This window comes from Pteropus medius, unplaced genomic scaffold (genome assembly GCF_902729225.1).
Source record: "Pteropus medius unplaced genomic scaffold, Ma_sr-lr_union100, whole genome shotgun sequence".
In the NCBI taxonomy this organism is placed as follows: Eukaryota; Metazoa; Chordata; class Mammalia; order Chiroptera; family Pteropodidae; genus Pteropus; species Pteropus medius.
The window spans coordinates 1,403,209-1,421,290 of NW_024347867.1; the positions used below are offsets into that span (position 1 = coordinate 1,403,209).

The 18,082-nt window shown below is 36.7% G+C and overlaps 1 protein-coding gene and 1 pseudogene across 4 annotated transcripts; one reads left to right on the forward strand and one right to left on the reverse strand.

Annotated features, from left to right (window-relative positions):
• Positions 1 to 1,678: 1,678 nt before the first annotated feature.
• Positions 1,679 to 14,756, forward strand: RMP64 (ribonuclease MRP subunit p64). Of its 4 annotated transcripts, none has more exons than XM_039878958.1 (9): positions 1,679 to 1,849; positions 3,510 to 3,664; positions 6,679 to 6,758; positions 7,117 to 7,248; positions 7,651 to 7,728; positions 8,857 to 9,218; positions 9,538 to 9,599; positions 11,658 to 11,917; positions 14,121 to 14,756. In XM_039878958.1, exons 1-9 carry the CDS (start codon positions 1,747 to 1,749, stop codon positions 14,581 to 14,583), a joined length of 1,695 nt encoding a protein of 564 aa, XP_039734892.1. In that variant the 5' UTR covers positions 1,679 to 1,746; the 3' UTR covers positions 14,584 to 14,756. The 4 variants fall into 4 exon arrangements, with proteins under 4 accessions (XP_039734892.1, XP_039734893.1, XP_039734894.1 ...); XM_039878959.1 differs by having other exon boundaries at positions 1,723 to 1,853; XM_039878960.1 differs by lacking the exon at positions 1,679 to 1,849 and adding an exon at positions 2,044 to 2,309.
• Positions 14,757 to 16,620: 1,864 nt separating this feature from the next.
• Positions 16,621 to 16,739, reverse strand: LOC120615865 (uncharacterized; annotated as a pseudogene).
• Between the last annotated feature and the right edge of the window lie 1,343 nt (positions 16,740 to 18,082).

Here is an 18,082-nt window from a genome sequence, read left to right on the forward strand (position 1 = left end):
CCACCCTTCAAAAACTCTCTACAATATCAGTGAGCTATACTGGCAGTATAACCTTCAGTAAACTCACATGCCATTGGAGGAGACATATAAACACACAAATTAATACAGCGAGGTAAATTCTGAGAGAATCTGTGGTAAGCTGAATGATGCCTCCCAATAATGTCCATATCCTAATCCCAGAATCTGTGAATATATTACCTTACATTGCACAACAGATTTTGTAGCTGTAATTAAAGATTCTGAGATGGGGAGATTATCCTGGGTTATTTTGGTGGGCTCGATGTAATCACCAAGGTCCTTTTAAGAGGGAGGCATGCAGAAGGTTGAGAGAGGGTGGAGGGAGACTGGAAAATGTTGCGCTACTGACTTTGAAAATGGAGGATGGAGACATGAGCCAGGAAATTCAAGTGGCTTCTAGATGCTGGAAAAAGCAAGGGAGTAATTTCTCCACTGGAGCCTCCAGGAGGAACCGGCCCTGCTGACTTGTCGTGAGATTGATTTTGGACTTCTGACCTTCAGAAATGTAATATAACTAAGTTTTTTTAAATGACTAGGTTTGGAGTAATTTGTTACAACAGCAACAGGAAGCTAATATAGAGGCCACGTATACGTAAAGGAGTCCCTATTTCAAGTTCTGGAGTGTGGACGGAATGTTAAGAAAGAATTACCAAGAGTTGATGACACTGGAGCTGAGGGAGATTGTTTCAAGAGGATGGTCCAGGTAGAGGAATTAGTGAGTGCAAAGCGCACACAGAGAGATGGGAAGTGCTTCGATAAGACAATGCTACTTGTATTAAACATTAGAAATAATATCAACAATATTCATTCTGGTAAATGTTTGTTTGTATGCCAGGCACTGTTCTACAGCACTTTACAACTCTGTAAGGTCTAGACTATTATTATCTTCTTTTTACCTATAGGGACACTAAGGTTTGGAGGAGTTAGGTAACTTTCCTGAGATCACAGAGCCAGTAAACGGGCAGAATTATAATTAGAAGCTTGGCAGTGGGTCTCCAAAATCCACTAACTGCCTCTCTAATATATTGCCATAGGAGCCTTAAGTACTTAAGTAAGGTAGCATCAATTTGGCTGAAAATAAATGAACTATTAGAAAAATTATTATGAGGTGAGGATCAGCAGAGCTTGGAATATAGTCCTCTCTTAGATACTGAGGATGGGATTGAAAGTCGGCCAACTTACAAGTTTAATGATCGCGCACTTTTGCGATTGCTCAAGATAAAGGAGCCTTTCTTGAATATGTCAAATTACTCCTGCGTTACAAATTCTACACTTTGCATAAGCCTCTTTATTTCATCTCCTGCTTTTCTCCTAATATCTGAGACAGAGTTGGGGATGCATGCACCAACCCAACTCTGGGCCTCAGTTTCCATATCTGTAAAACGCCTTGAAGTACTATAGTTTCAAACTTGGTTGTGCCTCAGAATCCCCTGGGTGGAAGCATAAAGGAAATGCAGATTCCTCGCCCTGTTCTAGATTCTGATTGAGTAGTACTGGGGTGAGGCTCTCCCCTAAAATTCTCCCAAGAGATTTTGACACACGTGCTGGTTTTGGTTACCAGATGCCGGACGACCACCTGGCTCCCTCCCAGTTCACAGCATTCGGTCCGCGATTCCGTGACGGCCCCGCCCCCTCCCCGGCCCCGCCCCTTGCCCTCCTCCACCTTCGGTGAGGCTTCACTGGTCTCGTCCGCCTCCGCCTTGCCCCGTCCCTCCCCGGCCTCTCCTGATGGCTGTGGTGCTGCCGGGCCCAGAGCCTTGGAACCGCGTGAGGATCCCTAGGCCGGGGAGCCGCAGCGCAGTGACTGTACAGGACCCCGGCGCGGCCTTGGGTGGGTGAGGTACCCCGCGCGCGCGACCGGAGCAGACGGTTTTCGGAGGTGGTGTCGGGCCGGGGCGGCGCACGTGCGCGGGGGGCGGGACTTCCTGAGGCCGCGGGGCGCCGGGATGGGTGCTGCCTGGCCCCGGAGGGGCTGCGCTCCGGAATTTGCCTGGGAATCTTGGAGGACCTGTGGCAGCGCAGCCCTTCCTTGAACTTACTGAGCCTACCGCCGGGCCTGGCTGGAGCGAGCAAGGCCCAGAGCCCGGCCCCGCACGGAGAGTGCGGAGAGAGGCGGAAGCAGCCGGCGTCAGGGAAAAGTGCTGCTTGGGCACCTTGTGCTCGATCAGGGCACTGAGGACTGTTTACCTTCAGTCAGCCTCCCGACTTCTGCCTCTAGGGAGCTGCGAGGAGTCACCTAGGCACTCTGGACTTAAACTGCGATCTTTCCGGTTCCTCATTTGCAAAATGGGGTTAGTTCTCCCTACATCACCGGTTGTTGGGAGGATCTAATGATGTCATTTAGGGATGGAGTGCTCTTAAAGTATTTTGATGGTATTGCCGTTTATTCAGGCATTAGGGCGTAGTAGTAAGGCGCTTGACTCAGGAGCCAGATTGACTGGGTTTGAATCCTAGCTCTTCCTTTTGCCGGGAATTGTCATTGTCTAACCTTCTTGTGCCTCAGCTCATTTTCAAATAGCTTCACAGAGCTATTTTGAATAATGAAAGAGTTAATGTTATAGGTAAAGCATTTGGAACAGTGCCCGATATGGTAAATAAACACTTAAATGATGGTTATTATTAATATTAAATGCTTATAAGCTATCTAATCATCACATCCTCTTCTCCATCTATCCATCCATCCTACACAGTTTACAGATTTTCTTCTTCCTGTATTCAAAAATTCCTTAACAAGATTCCTATTAGGTGTGGACATTCACCAACTCACTCCCCATTTCCAAGGCAGCCCATTTCTTGCTTCACGTAGTTGGGACAAAAGAAAGTTCTCCATGTTGTATGGAAATCTACCTTTGTGTTCCACTAGGATGCTAGTGCAAGCCTTAGAGCCATACAGAACACATTAACTCCATTTTCTACTTCACAGCTTTTCCAACTTGGAAGCTATTATCTACTGCTGAGTACCTCGTGTTCAGTCAGGCATTCATCAAGTAATATAATTTCCAGTTGCCATGCCGGTTTCTCTGAACATATCTTAAAGTGGTATCTAAATACAGTGTCTTTGACTTTTAAGAGTATGAATGTATCCATTCTGCCTTGCTTATGTGCATAACAAAAATGGGGATTCAGAGAAGTATAAAGCATGTGCAAAACCTTCAAGGTATCTATATAGAGTATAAGTGTACACCAAATGACTGCCAAATATTCATGTAAAAGATTATTTAAATCATGATATAAAATGTGATATAATGATATACATACTTGTTTAACAGGTATTGTCTTGATTTCCAGACTTTGTATCATCTGTAATCGTTTTCCAACTTCTTACATACTTAGAATCATTAATTATGTCCTTAACAGTTGAGGCTGATTTTGTTAATTTGTCCTTGAGTCCTTTAAAACAAATAAGGAAAGATACTTCTTTCAGTGTATTTTTATATAATATACTTAATGTAGAAATGCATATTAAGTCTTACTAAACCTCTCTGCTTTAGACCTTTGTCTTGCAGCTGTTATTAAAGAATGCTGTCTTGTTACACTGTCGCTGAAGAGCCAAACCTTAGATGCAGAAACAGATGTGTTATGCGCAGTCCTTTACAGCAATCACAACAGAATGGGTCGCCACAAGCCCCATTTGGCCCTCAAACAGGTAAGGAGGAAGCCCTGTTTTTAAGATTCAACATTTTACTTGATGAAGATGGAGATCATACTACCACTTAATATTTTGTTATTTATGGAAACTCAGTAAATTACTTGTGACTTATAGGTCTTTAGTCCATAGTTGCATATGAGATTTCATTTTTTTTACAGTATTTCAAAGAATATTTATTTTTTAGAAAAGAACTATGCTTAATTCTTTCTATCTTGTTTCTAGTGGGTAATTTTATGAAAAGTTTTCTGCATTATACACAATCTATAATAAATTACAGTGTGTTTGCTTAGTTCAAGGACACAGTGTTTTGACCAAGACAAAGTGTTGAATTAAGAGATAATTTCCTGGGCATAATCAAAATCCTACAATCATAAAAAAAAAAGAAAAAACAAAGTTGTGATTTATTTATTGTGGGGTATATAATCAAATTGGTAATATATTAGAGTGTGTAAAGTGTTTTCATGTAATTTTTGGAGTGCAAGACAAAACTGGACCCTGCAGCTTAGGGACTGCACCATAGAGCAGAGCCTCCTAAGCTGGATTCTTCATATGCACATTCATTGATTCACTTTATTAATTCTGCAAGTATTTTTGGTAACTTTCTATTTGTCAGACATTTTGCTTGGTGCTGAGTATACAGGGGTAAAAAAGACATAATCTCTAACCCTACAGGTTCATGCTCTCTGGTTAATTTTCAGCTCCCATTAAAGAAAAAGAGATGACGATTTCTTCATCAGAGAAAAGTCTGAGATCATGGTCTTCTCCTGAATTTTTTCTAGGCACCTTTTATCTCCTTTTGAATCTTTTACTTCAAAACCAAACTTATCTCAGATTGAACATATTTCTCCTGGGTAATTGTGAATAATTATCCAGTCAGAAAAACGGTGTGTTCCATTTTCTCTGCTTCTTTCTTTTATGTAGCTCTGCCATCCAGTCAGTTGATCAGTCAAAACTTTCTCTGCATCTAGTCCCTTCTTTTACTTCTGGCTGCATTTTCCTTTTTAGACATTATCTACTGTTAGTTGTCTTGCTATCCTAACTGATCTTCCCTCCTCCAACCTTTCCCACACTCTGGCATATTCTGTAAACCCAAATCAGATTAATCATCCTAAAACAGAGCTTTGATTTTTAGTGGTTCTTCACTGTCTTCTGAATAAAGATCAAACTTCTTAGCTAAGCTTACAAGATCCTCCATGATCTGTCCTCTTCAATTTTCCTTAGCTCAGGCTTCTCTCTCATCTTTCATCTGCTTTATACTCCAGGCAACCTGAGAATAGAGTCCCCTGCTCACCACATTCATTCCCTTACCTGAGCTTTGCTCAGCTGGTTCTATATGTTAAGAATGCCCAGCCCCTCCATCTCTGTCAGTTAAAGACTTTCTCATCCTCTAAGTCCCATCTTCAAGGCTACCTAGCAGTAATAATTTCTTCCTGAGGAGTAACATAATTGTATGTTATGGTAATCTCATTTTAAGTTGCATTTTTCTGATTAGTAAAGCTGAACTCCTCTTTTTATGATTCTTGATTATTTGGACCTCCCTTTATGTTTCTCTTACGGCATTTTGCACAGTCTACATCGTGGTACAGGTATTTGCGTACATATTTTATGTTCCCTACCATCCCTTAGAATAGAGAACATGTCTCATGCTGCTGCTGCAACTATCATTACTACTACTACCTTATATCTGCTTAACATATCATAGTTTATAGAAAACTTTCATCTACTTTGAGATTTATTTTTTCTACCTTCAAAAGCTAGGTACTGGAATTAGCTTCTCCCAAATGGAGCACAGAAAATAGTCTTGATTCCTCTTCTGTGTGACTGTACTTTGAGTAGATGAAGACTGTTGTTCCTCCATGTTCTCTCTTCCTTCATAAACTTCTCAAATTTTTTTGCTTTACCATCTTGGTTTGTCAATACCTCTCTCAGAAGATGGTATCCAGAATTGAAAAATGATAAAGATAAGGAGCTGACCTCCGAGAATTTAGGGATTGTTGCCTCCATTGCTCTGAAAACTATGCTGTTAAGAGAGAATCCATAACTGAATTTCTAGTAGCATTTATGTAGCTCTAGCAAGATACTGTCTTTGCCAGTATCAGTGGCCATCCAGATCTTCACATCCTTCAGTCTAGAAGCAGTCCCATGTACACCCTTTGTATAGTATTTCCTGAGGACTACAGAATTGTTACCACGTTTTATGGATGGCTCTTACTTCCCCCCCCCCTTTTTTTTTGATAAAAACATGCTATTGAGTGCCTACTCAACACTCAGTACTGAGTCACAGTGGTGGATAAAATAGACAAAATATATTGCCCTCATGGAGCTTATAGTTGAGAAGAAAAAGGCAATCAGTCAGTTGTCAGTCAGTCAAATGTCAGATGGTAATAAGAGGTGCTATGGAGAAAAATACAGCAAAGAAGGAGGAAGTGCTGAGGGGACTGTAATTTTAAATAGGGCATATCTTTTTATTTTAGTATTTAAATATGTCTTTTAAACTAATTGTTTACTAGATTTTTAGCAATTAGAGATTGGGAAGTGTCTTATGTACTATTTGATTTCCCAGCATGCCTTGCATGTATAAGTGTTCAATATGCATTTATAAAGTGAATAAACATCACTTTCCTCATCTCTGTAGCACTTACAGATTGTTAAAATTTAGTAGTTAATTTATATCTTTTTAAATAGTTTCTCTATTAGAAGTCATGTTGCTTCAGAAAAATTATAATCTCGATAATAATCTTATACTTTGGTCCGCTTTATAGCATCACAGATATTAAATTCTTAGTCATAACCTGACTTGATAAAATTTCTTTTGGCTGGATAAATTTCAAAATTTTAACCAGAAGCAATTGCTCTGGGTTATGGATTTCTTTACCCTTAAAAAACGGTATTCTGTGGTATTCAGTCTATTTTGATACTTTGGAATTTTGGATCTCTTTGCTTTCCTGGTTACATCAGTGGCTTTATCTATATCATATACGTACAAATTTGAAATATTCTTCCCCTTTCAGGTTGAACAATGTTTAAAACGTTTGAAAAACATGAATTTGGAGGGTTCAATTCAAGATTTGTCTGAGTTGTTTTCTTCCAAGTAAGTGGTCCAGTTGCTTGGTGATGAGCTGGGAACTTGGTGTCTTGCTGTGCTGTCCCTTTGGACTTTACTCTGCTTAGTGTTGGAATATAACTAATTATACTTTAGTTGCACAAATTTTGTTTTAATAAGGGACATCTGGTATTTGTGGTCATCTCCCTTTGTGGGCTTGCAGGAGGTACTGGCATGACTTGAAATGTGGAGTCATGATAGATTATATTGAAACATCTGTGTTGATCAACTGAGTCATTATTGAGCATAACTACCTTGAGCTTATAGCCCATCTGCACTTGAAAACTGCTATATCAGTGATTTATATTTAATAATGAAAGTAATGTACTTTTCTATTTTTATCAAGTGAAAATCAGCCTGTACCTACCAAAGCATGTGTCGTCCCCAGCCAACCAGTTTTGGAACTGGTGCTGATGAAGATTTTGGGAGCCTGCAAATTGTTACTTCGTTTGTTAGACTGTTGCTGCAAGACATTTCTGTATCCTTGAATCAACTGAAATACCTTCTTCTGAATTGGAATTGTTTGGATAAATTTAGTATTTCTCTTAGAAAGCTAAGGGGTCTGTAAGAGTTATAACTTATGAGAATTCTTAAAATTTTGCTCTTGACCTCCTTTTTCCCGGAATTGTCTTATACAATCATTGCCAGAGATTGCCTGTCTCTATCTAGTATGTATTATCCTAAGGGCATTGATAGCTAGAAACTCTTAATGTTAGAAACTAAATTTAATAATGAGAGCTCCAGCAGAGTATATATTCCTTCAAGACTTTAATTCCTTCAAGAAAATTATCTCTACTTCCAATCTAGTTTTGTCATAAATATAATTTACAAAATCGAAATGACTTAGGTTTTGTTTTGCAACTTTAACTTGATTCTTCAGCTTGACTGTGAAACATCTAGGTTTGCAAGAATTCATTATTTTAAACCTTGTGATGGTTGGGCTGGTGAGCAGATTATGGTATGTATGTACATACCTTAGAAATCCTTCATTTCTTTTTCATCTCTTTAACTCACCTTAGGTTTCTCATTAGTAGTTTTCATATTTGTTTTCCCATGGGATGATGAAGATGCGGGAATTCTCTTTCTACATTTGATTAGAGTTTATTTGGGGCTATGTGTTGATAGTTATTAAAGAATTAAGTAAATGAATTTGTAGGATTAGCAACAAGAATAATAAAAAAATGGTTGCTGTAATTATATAGCAAACAGCCCATTTAAAATGAGGGTGTTTCTGGACAGGCTGTATCTCATGATTCTTCCTGCCTGTAGATTTGTAATTTTTCATGGCAACGCCCTTCTTTATGTGCTCTAGATTCTTCCACCTGAAACACCACTGCTTTTTGAGGTGTAGTTGATATAAAGAACACTGATAATAGTTGCAAACCAAAGATAACCTTCTTTTGTATCTTTTATATTATGAAACTTATCTGATGAATAATTGGACTTGGAATCTGCCCATCTTTGTTCTGGGCCATTTTAGACAATTGGGATAATTATCTGTAATTTGAATTAAAACTAGAAAACAAACACATAAAATTCTGTCTTTGGAGATTAAAAACCTTGCTTTGAAATCTTAGCCTGGATATCTCAAATACTGTTTCCAATCATCTTGTTTTTTATTCTGCTTATCTTTAGTCTGGGGTAATAATGTTAGAATCACCACTCATATTATTTTAAAATGTCAAACATTCATTATTATTTTCTGTGATGAAAATAGCTTTAATTTTTGCCGATTACAACAATAATATGTTGCTTAAGAATTTTTTTAAAATAGAAAAATGTGAAGAACCTGAACTGCCTAAGATCTCACCACCTAGATAAAACTGCGTTTAAAATTTTGATGCACATCTTTTGAGACAGCTTTCTGTGTAGTACTCTATTTGGTTTTAAGTAACATACTCTACTTGGATTTTTCTGTTAGGGCTAGACTACTCTGGCTATTTGCAAATATGTATTATAGTGTTTTTTTTTTAATCTATAGTGGCAGATGATAGGCATTTATTTTCAGCTTTGAATGTTGTAGTTATTGTATAATCTGCAAATTGTAATTACTGGCTGGTTCATGAGCTCCTGTTTCTTTCTCTAGGGTTCTCTATAAAGGTGTTTTAAAAAGGCTGATTTCTTTATATGGACCATTGTTTGGATTGCTTCAAGAGGTCTCTAGGATTCAACCATTGCCTTACTTCAAAGATTTTACTTTTCCTTCTGATATTGCTGAATTTTTAGGACAGCCGTATTGTGAGCTATTTAAGAAAAAAATGCCTACAGATTTTGCAGCTAAAGGAGTAACTAAATTACTAAATAAGCTGTTTTTAACAAAAGAGCAATCACTAAGGTGCAGTGAAGAAACTTTACTTAGAATTTCCAAAAAAGCTAAACAAATGAAGATCAATGTACAGAATAGTGTGGATCTTGGACAACCAGTAAAGAATAAGAAAATCTTCAAAGGTAATATGCTTTTATATGGCACATACTCTTAAAAATTTTTGAAATTATAATATAATTATGCAGTGTGTAGAAAGAAATCCTGCATCTCCTTAATTTTAACTCCCATTGATCATCTTTAGAGAGGTATGTAATACCTGTGTTTTCAAAGCTTGAGCATTTAAGGTTGTTTCTGTTGCTGCTTCATAGTTCTTTGCTTGCTTAATTCCCTTTATTTCTTTAGTAGTAATTTGGCAAGAAGTGATGTTATGCACCTAAGAATTTGTTGATTTGAAAATAGTATGTCTAAATTTTTATAACTGTGATCTTTCCATCTCCACAGAAAAGTCAACAGAATTTGATCTGAGGGCTTTCTGCAAACAGCTGAAACACAAAGCTATTCAGGTTTGGGTTACTATAGCTTATGATTTCTGCTAATTTTTAGATGCCACTTAACCAAGGACAGAGATTGAATTTTCTATTTTTATCTTGAGCTCTAAGCTTAGTGCCATCTTAGTTCTGTCTGAGCTTTTGAATGAATGAATGGAAGCACTCCCAAGGGATTCAAATGTACCCAGTTAATAGAATGCCTTCAGAAACATTTCACTAAGAATTTTGCTAAAATTTTAAAGTGACCCTAGGATCTGTCACAGGTGTGGATTGTACTGTAGCTTAAGAGTATGGGCTTTGCAGTCAGACAGAAATGGTTTGAGTCCTGGCTTAGGTTTGTACTGTGTGACCTTATGTAAGTTTCTTGACCTGTCCATACCTCTATTTCCTAATAATAGAATGTACTTCATGGGTTCTGCCAATTTTAATGCATGTAAAGTGTTTGGCACAGAGTCAAGAGTATGGTAGACACTTAATTGGTATTAGATGTTATTAGCTACTTTCATCATCATCCTCATCCTCATCCTTTGTCATGAGGCTTCCATTTCTTTCTTCTTGTCAAGGTTCAAGCTTTAACATGATTCTTCTTAGTGTCTGTAAATTCTGTTTGTTCTGGACCTAACAGCAGATAAGTATGTCACTGTCACCTTCTTTCATCTGGTAACTAGTTGACTTGTGTTACCCTCTGTCTTCTCAAAATTGTTTTTTTCTGTTATCCTGCATGATTTATTTCTTCCATTTTTCTTAAGAACTCTTAATCATTCTAATAAGTCAGAGTACTTTCTTGAACGTTTACAAGGATTCCAGTTTGCATTTATATTCTGTCTAATTCATGAGTTCCAGATGGAGGAATAATTGATGATGATGATTATAATAATAGCTAATACGTACTTCCGTTGCATTTACTCTGCTAGGCATTGTTTGAAACACTTATATGCATTAACTCACATAATCCTCACAAAAGCCCTGTGAGACAGGTGCTATTATTATTGTTTACATATTTCAGATGAAAAAATTGAGGCATATAAAGCCAATGAACTTCCTCAGGGCACACAGCAAATACAAGGCAGAGCTGGGATTTGAGTGCAGGCAGTTTGGTTTCATAGTCTTTGTTCTTTACTATTACACCACTCCCCAAGATAGTTTTGCCAACTTTGTTTTAAGAACTATGGCTCTCTGTGACCCTTGAAACTTCTGTAGTCCATCCACCTTTTCCTAGTTTTGAAGCTGGTTGGTCAGTGTCCCTCTTATCATGACTAGTCATGACTACCACGTTTTTAGCAATCAGCACTAATGCACTTAGCTGGCTTTTAGGACAGACTTCTTTTATTGATCACCAACATAAAGTATTGATAGGTCTCTACTTTTATATTATCTATTACTTTTTTATGTTCTCGAGGGTAGGACATTTGGAAGAAGGCTAACCCTCGAATGAAGGATGGAAGTCCACCTAGTAGGTGGCATATTTTCATAAACAGTAAAAGTTGGTAAAATTCAAACTTGATACAGAAAGATGGGTTGAAGAGACAAAGGTGCCACAGAATTGGAAATGAATAGAATTGGAAATGGTGCTCAGTTAAGCATTTTAAACATATGTTCGGCAATCATCCCTGTCTTCACGTGTTTTCAGTAACATTTATGACTCTTCATTGAGGAAGGTAACTCAGGGTATAGAAATAAGTGAAAAAAATGTGGTGGTAGTCCAGTAGTACAGAGGAATAGGGCTCTTCAGTAATTTTTTCCTACCAGATAGGCTTTGACCAATATTTAATTATGTGGAGTTTTATTCCTATGTATAGTTAAATAGAGATGTGTTAGAATATTTATATTGTTTCCTGTGTACAACTGAATTCAACTATAGACAGGATCTTTTGTAGCACACAGAGAAACGAATCTTGTGTTAGGAACGTGGATAAATAAGTTTTTTTAGGACAAAAGGAAAGCACAGTGAGCTAAAAAAATTTTTCTTCTTTTAAAAATTCTGATAGTCTGTGAGTCAACTTTTCTTTGTTGTCATATATTTACAAGTCAGTAACAAATCCAATATATTTTTTCACCTTTACATTATTTCAGGAGGCCAGCTCTGAGTTTAAATGTCCTAAATCCCAACTAAAGGCAACCAAAAATTCTTCTCAGAAAGCGACAGGAACTCCTTGTGCCCAAAGTTTTGTGCAAAGATTTCAAGAGGCTGAGACTTTCATACAACTCTCTGAAGAAATTCAAATGGCGATTCTGTGGTGCAGGAGCAAAAAACTCAAGGCTCAGGCTTCCTTTCTGGGCAACAAACTTCTTAAAAGTAACCGGCTTAAACATGTGGAAGCTCAGGGTTATAGGTAAGTATATTACAAAAATTATATTCCTTTTCCTGCTATCATTTAAGGCAAAAGTATATATTTATTCAAGTCGGCTTTCTTAAAAATGGGATGTTAGTAGCCTGAAGGATGCTAAAAATGAGACCCACTCTTAATTGATTTTGTTGGGCAAAGCTGTCATTGGGAGGAAACAGGTAAACTTGGTTAATTGGATTTTTACTCACCATTCCATCCATTCATTCAGAAGCATGAGGAGTATCTGGGGATAAAACCATCTGTAAGACAGACTTAATTTTCACAGAGTTCTAGCTTTAGTAGGAAAGACAGCCAGTCTGCCCACAGCTTTAGTGCAGCAAGATAAGTGACAGCAGAAGCAGAAGGTACTTGCCTCCTATAATGGCACACACCAGACTCTAGGGTCAGGTAATGTTCCTTCATGGGAGCTACACTCGCCATGTATTGATTTTTTCCTTTCCTGTGATTCCTGTGTTCATAGAACTGCTTAAGGATGGTCATTTTTGATTGTGAGCCAGTCGGTATTGCTTGAAAACATTACATGAAGTTAGACACTTTAGGGTTTTACATTTTTATTGAAAAAATAATAGATGCCCATGGTAACAATTTCAGCCACAAATGGCTATAAAGGTCCTTATTCTTTCTTCATAGAGGTGTCATTCGGACCAGTTTTTTATGTATCCTTCAAGAAATATTCTGTGCATCCAGCATAATTTCTTATCTATAGTTACAGACAAATATCTGTTTAGGGCTTTATAATGGTTCCCATGGATGAAGCAATTTTACTGTCTAAAATTTGTTAAATTTTCTTTTAAAATGAATGGAAAAGATACTCCCATTTTAACAAATAAAACTAATATATAGTCAGGTTTTTTTTTTTTTTTTTTTTTTTTACAAGTTTTGATTAAAAGCTGTGGGAGAAGTTAAGTATTCCTAACGAATAATTTGTGGAAAAGTTTTTACATTGGGGTCCCCACTAAAGGTCGGTAGCCATCTAAAAGGGATCTGGCTCAGAGTGGAAACTTAGCCTGAGGTGGAGTTGTTCTAGGTTTAAAGTCGGGGGTAAATGAGGAAGAGATAATAATCATTAAAAGTCAATGAGAAGGATAACAAACTGGTATTTGTTTAAACCATTACTATGTAACCCAGAAAATAGTCCTCTTTCATACTGTCTTGCCTTGCTGTTTCAGTAATATATTTCTAGTATATTTTTAATTTACTTAATGTCCACAGTTACAGATAAGGAAATGATTTTGCTCAGGGTGTTGGAGACCTAGAACTTCGTACGGATCCTCTGATTCTTCTGTTTTCATTCTATTTCCATTTCAATTGGGAGATACACCTACCTTCTTCCTCCTTAAAAATTACTGCTTCTATTAAGAAAACAGTTTGGAAACAGAGATAATGAATTACTAACATTATAATGGGCTTCCACAAGTTCTATATTTGTTTAAAAAGGAAGAGGAGAGGGTATTGGGGTAGGAAGCACAGACCCATGCTAATCTTTTGAAATCTGATGATCATTAACAGTGGGGCATTTAGCAAGGTACTAATATACTTTGTGGCATGTACCCTATTCAAAAGCAAAACACCGACAATAATCAGCTATTTGAGTTCTGAATTCCCAAACTTGAAGATGATAGGTAAATCACAAATTGGTTAGCTCAAGACAGTCAGTTTGGGCCAGAAGCCGTGTCTTCTCATTCTTACATAAACTCCTTCACTGTTATTCCATTCAACTTATTCATTTCCTGCTACAATGGGAAGTTGTTTATCCAGAAATGGACTAATGCGCCCTTGCAGATTTTTTTTTCTATTTGTGATACATCCTTTCCCAGTTCCATTCCTATTGCATTATGAACAGATTAGCAGTTATCAGGAAAAAGTTCTGGCCCTAAAGTATGGAGGTATCTCACCATTCAGCTGCCTTGGCAGGCAGTTGTAGGAGCTACTTTACTTTGGGAACATAATGAGGACACATTTGCCTACTGCATGAGGGAAGTTGTGCTCTGAAAATGCAGATTTGGGTTGAAGCTCCTATATCCTTATTTTTCATTATGATTCTGGGTTTGTACACAGGCATAGGACTCTTAGATAAATTGTACATTTTCTGTTGGAAGTTGGTAAAAAGGAGACATTAAACGTTTTTAAGACTGTTTTCTGCATTTTAAAAGTCTCAAGATTTTTCCTTTCTCTCTGTCTTTTAAAGTTTGCCCAAGAAACTAGAGTGCCTAAAAACATCTATTTGCAACTGCCTTCTTCGTGGCTTAGGTAGCAAAACTTCAAAGCATCATCTGAGACAAAGAAGATCACAGAGCAAATTTTTACTGAGACAGAGAAAACCACAGAGAAAGCTGCAGTCGACTCTTTTAAAGGAAATGCAGCAGTCTCCTCATGGGACTCAAAATGCTACAGATACCAGTAAACAGAGACTATCACACCATGCAGTTCATAGAACTAATCTCCATCCTAACAGTAATCAACTCTTGAGTAGCAGAGTTTCAAATCCTGTCATACAAACTAATGAGAAACAAAGTCATGAAACTCTTACAGGAAGCAAAGAAAATGAAACTGATTTGAGGACAATGATGCAAATAAATAAACATAATACATCAGAAACCATTAAGGAGATAAATGACATTGATGATATTTTTGCTTTAATGGGCGTTTAGATGCTCATATGTGAGACTTTTAAATGATTAGCAAACTAGTCCAGTGTTCTGCTGTTTTAAGTGGAACTCCTGAGATCTGGAAAGCTCTATAAGTACCATTTGGACTCAGAGAGGAGTTGATTTAGTGCAACAATGTACAGCAGTTCATTTCCGTTCAATAAACATTTATAGTAGCTTTGTGTCATTTAATTGACAAGTATTTGACTATTAGTCAAATTTTGACTTTGACTATATGCCGGGTATTGATGAAAACTCTTACCATATTCTGCCCTTGAAAAGCAGATGTAATTCCTTGGTTAAAGCTGGTAGGTCCCTGAAAAACTGAATAATTTCATGACTTACCAGGGAATTAGACTTGAATAATTAGGCTTGCAAAAACCTACTCTGTGCCTTAAGGTAAATGGGGAGTAAAGGTGGGGAGTAGTAAGGAAACACCTAAAAGGCCACTTTGGCCTTACTGGCTTTGTTGTAGGTAAGTCCACTTCTGAATGTCAAGGTTTGTAGTTTCTAATGGTTGTGCTGTCTTGCTTATATATTAGAATTGATCATCAAAGGAACTAAAAAGTTTAGCCACTAATTATATTACCAGGGATTGATCACAACCATTACTTTGTTCATCTTATCTCATGGAAGGGCATATTAAAATGCTTCAGGAATTCTCTAAAATTTGTTTTTTTTTTTCTGGTTTATTTATTTATAGGGTACAAGTGATTGATTCCAAAAAGGATATAAGGTGACTCAGTTATACATGAAATACAACAGAATAACAAAGTAGAAGTAGGTGAGAAAGTTAAATGGAAAAATAAAGCTAGCAGACACAAAGTAGACCCAGGAATAAGGCTAAACATAAATTTATAATTTGGTGCTGATGTTATCATCTGATATTTGTTGCTTGTACAATTGTTCTGAGAGCGTAAATCTTATGTATTTTCAAATAATGATGTGAAGTTTAAAGTTATATATCAAATATTCTAGCTTACTAGAATTACGTTAAGCTTCTATTTAAGTAGGTTGTAGCCTTGTTTTATGTTTTATATAGATTTGCAGAAAAAAGTATCCTAGTATATATTGTATTTTTTCCTCAGCATTTTTTAAAGCTTAAAACACTGCTGGATAGAATAGACTAGCTCTGTCTGCTACAAAACAACTGAAAATATATTCAAAATTGAATTTTCTAAAAAAGCCACAAAGTTATTTTACAGCCTTAATTTTTTATTGCTTATAACCTTTTATTATTTGGCCTCACTTTGAAAAGCTAAATCACTTGTATGAATAGGTCAGCAACATCTTCAGAAAAATCTTTTTTATTAACTTTAGTTCAAAGTAAGGCATTATCTTTCCATTCTGAATCTTAATGTACCGATTCTAAGTCCCATCAATTATTTTGTCCCCCTTCGTAAGTTTTTTCAGCTAAAACTAGTTTTGTTTTTTGTCTTTCACTAGAGAAAATGTTACTTCCTCCATAAGATGTTTTCTGTGATAAATACCTGTGAATTTGCTGTATTCTTGGGTTGGTTTCACTTTACGAAGATGCAAATGTCCTTTTCACATATAATACCACTTTAATCTTCATAGCTTGTGAGGTCAGAGTTACAAATGAAGCCCAGAGAAATCAAGTAATTTGCCCAAGGTCCAACATACAAAAAAATAATAGAACTGGAACTTGAATTCTGGTCTTCTGATTCTGAATCCTGTGTTCACCCGAGGGCAACTGATCCCAGCCTGAATTTATTTGTGTTTCCAGCATGGACTGAAATTTCATCAAGAATTGATTTCTATTCAGATAAGGACACAAAAAATGCTCCTACATATGCCTATACATAGGAGCATTTATCTTCAACTTACCTATCAGTGCTTAATGGAAAAGTAGCTCCTTTTTTACCTCCTCCATTTTAATATTTAAAAAATATACATAATAGACATTCTTTAAAAGACAGCCCAATAATATGGCAAACCCTTCTCTACATAGTAGTAAATAGGTTTTCATCCTATGGACTTCTATATGTTGCTCTTGTCAGGTTTTTTTTTTTTTTTAAATGCCTACAGCACCTGGTATTCTTAGGTGGTCTCCCATCCAAGTACTAACTAGGCCCGACTCTGCTTAGCTTCCGAGATCAGATGAGATTGGGCATGTTCAGGGTGGCATGGCCATTTGTCAGTTTGTTAAAATAAGAAAAACTACTAGTACCTGTTTCTAATGAACAACATAATTGTATCATTTATAAACCATTTTTTCTCCCAGGCACAAACTCATTCTTACTTTGAGAAGATACGGGTTTGAAAGCTGAAGTGATCCTCTGCAAATTATACATACAACATTTAAAACAATGTTGACATTCTAAGTGTTTAACTCCAGTTGGCATAAAAAGTTTTGAGTCTTCAGCTAAACTAGGTGCCATTAGTCTTAAGATTTCCTGTTATATTCGCTATAAAGCATCTCAACAGATGGATTCCAGAATAGGTCACCGCACTGTGAAAAGAAAAGAAAAATCATATTCATCCTTACTTTAGAGGTAGCATAGATCTGAATTCATCTAATTTAAAAGATTGTTTACAAAACTCTTGAGTTCCGTGTATGAAACAAGGTCTTAATTTGTCCTACCTTTCCTCTCTTCCCCCAGCCTCTTGTGGTATTCTAAATCTGATGGTCCACATTATCTGTTCTATTTCCTTTATAATTCTAAAAATTTCACCATATCTACTATTTTGCTTTTTATTTCCTGGACTAAAAGTTGTTTTTGTTTGTTTGTATGGAGGTATAATTGGCATATATTAGTTTCAGGTGTACAACATGATGATTCAATATTTGTATATACCGCAAAATGATCATAAGTCTAGTTAATATCTGTCACCATAGTTACAAAGTTTTTTTCTTGTGATGAAGACTTTAAAGATCCACTCTCAGTAACTTTCAAATATGTAACACAGTATTATTAACTATAGTCACCATATTGTACATTACATCCTCGTGACTCAGAACTGGAAGTTTGTACCTTTTGACCTCCTTCAACTCTTTCTTCCCCCACTGCACCTCTGGTAACCACCAGTCTCCACGATATGAGCTTGGTTTTTTGTTATTTTAAATTCCACATGTGAGATCATACGGTATTTGTCTTTCTCGGACTTATTACCCCTAGTATAATGTCCTCAGGGTCCACCCATGTTGTTGCAAATGGCAGGATTTCATTCATTTTTGTGGCGGAATAGTATTCCATTTGTGTGTGTGTGTGTGTGTGTATCTCACATCATCTTTATCCATTTATCCATTGATAAGACATTTAGGTTGTTTCCATATCTTGGCTATTGAAAATAATGCTGCAGTGAACATGGGTGCATATATCTTTTTGAATTATTGTTTTCGTTTTCACTGCATAAATATCCAGAATGGAATTGCTGGATCAAATGGTAGTTCTATTTTTATGAGGAAATTTCACACTGTTTTCCTTAGAAGTTGCAACAATTTATATTCCCACCAACAGTACACAAGCGTTTTCTTTAC

What these genes read in the sequence shown, in the direction of transcription:
- RMP64 (XM_039878958.1), top strand. Translation starts at nt 1,747, where the DNA reads ATGGCTGTGGTGCTGCCGGGCCCAGAGCCTTGGAACCGCGTGAGGATC. An exon ending in CCCATTTGGCCCTCAAACAG is followed by an intron (nt 3,665 to 6,678) that starts GTAAGGAGGAAG and finishes TTCCCCTTTCAG; the next exon opens with GTTGAACAATGTTTAAAACG. An exon ending in GTGGAAGCTCAGGGTTATAG is followed by an intron (nt 11,918 to 14,120) that starts GTAAGTATATTA and finishes TGTCTTTTAAAG; the next exon opens with TTTGCCCAAGAAACTAGAGT.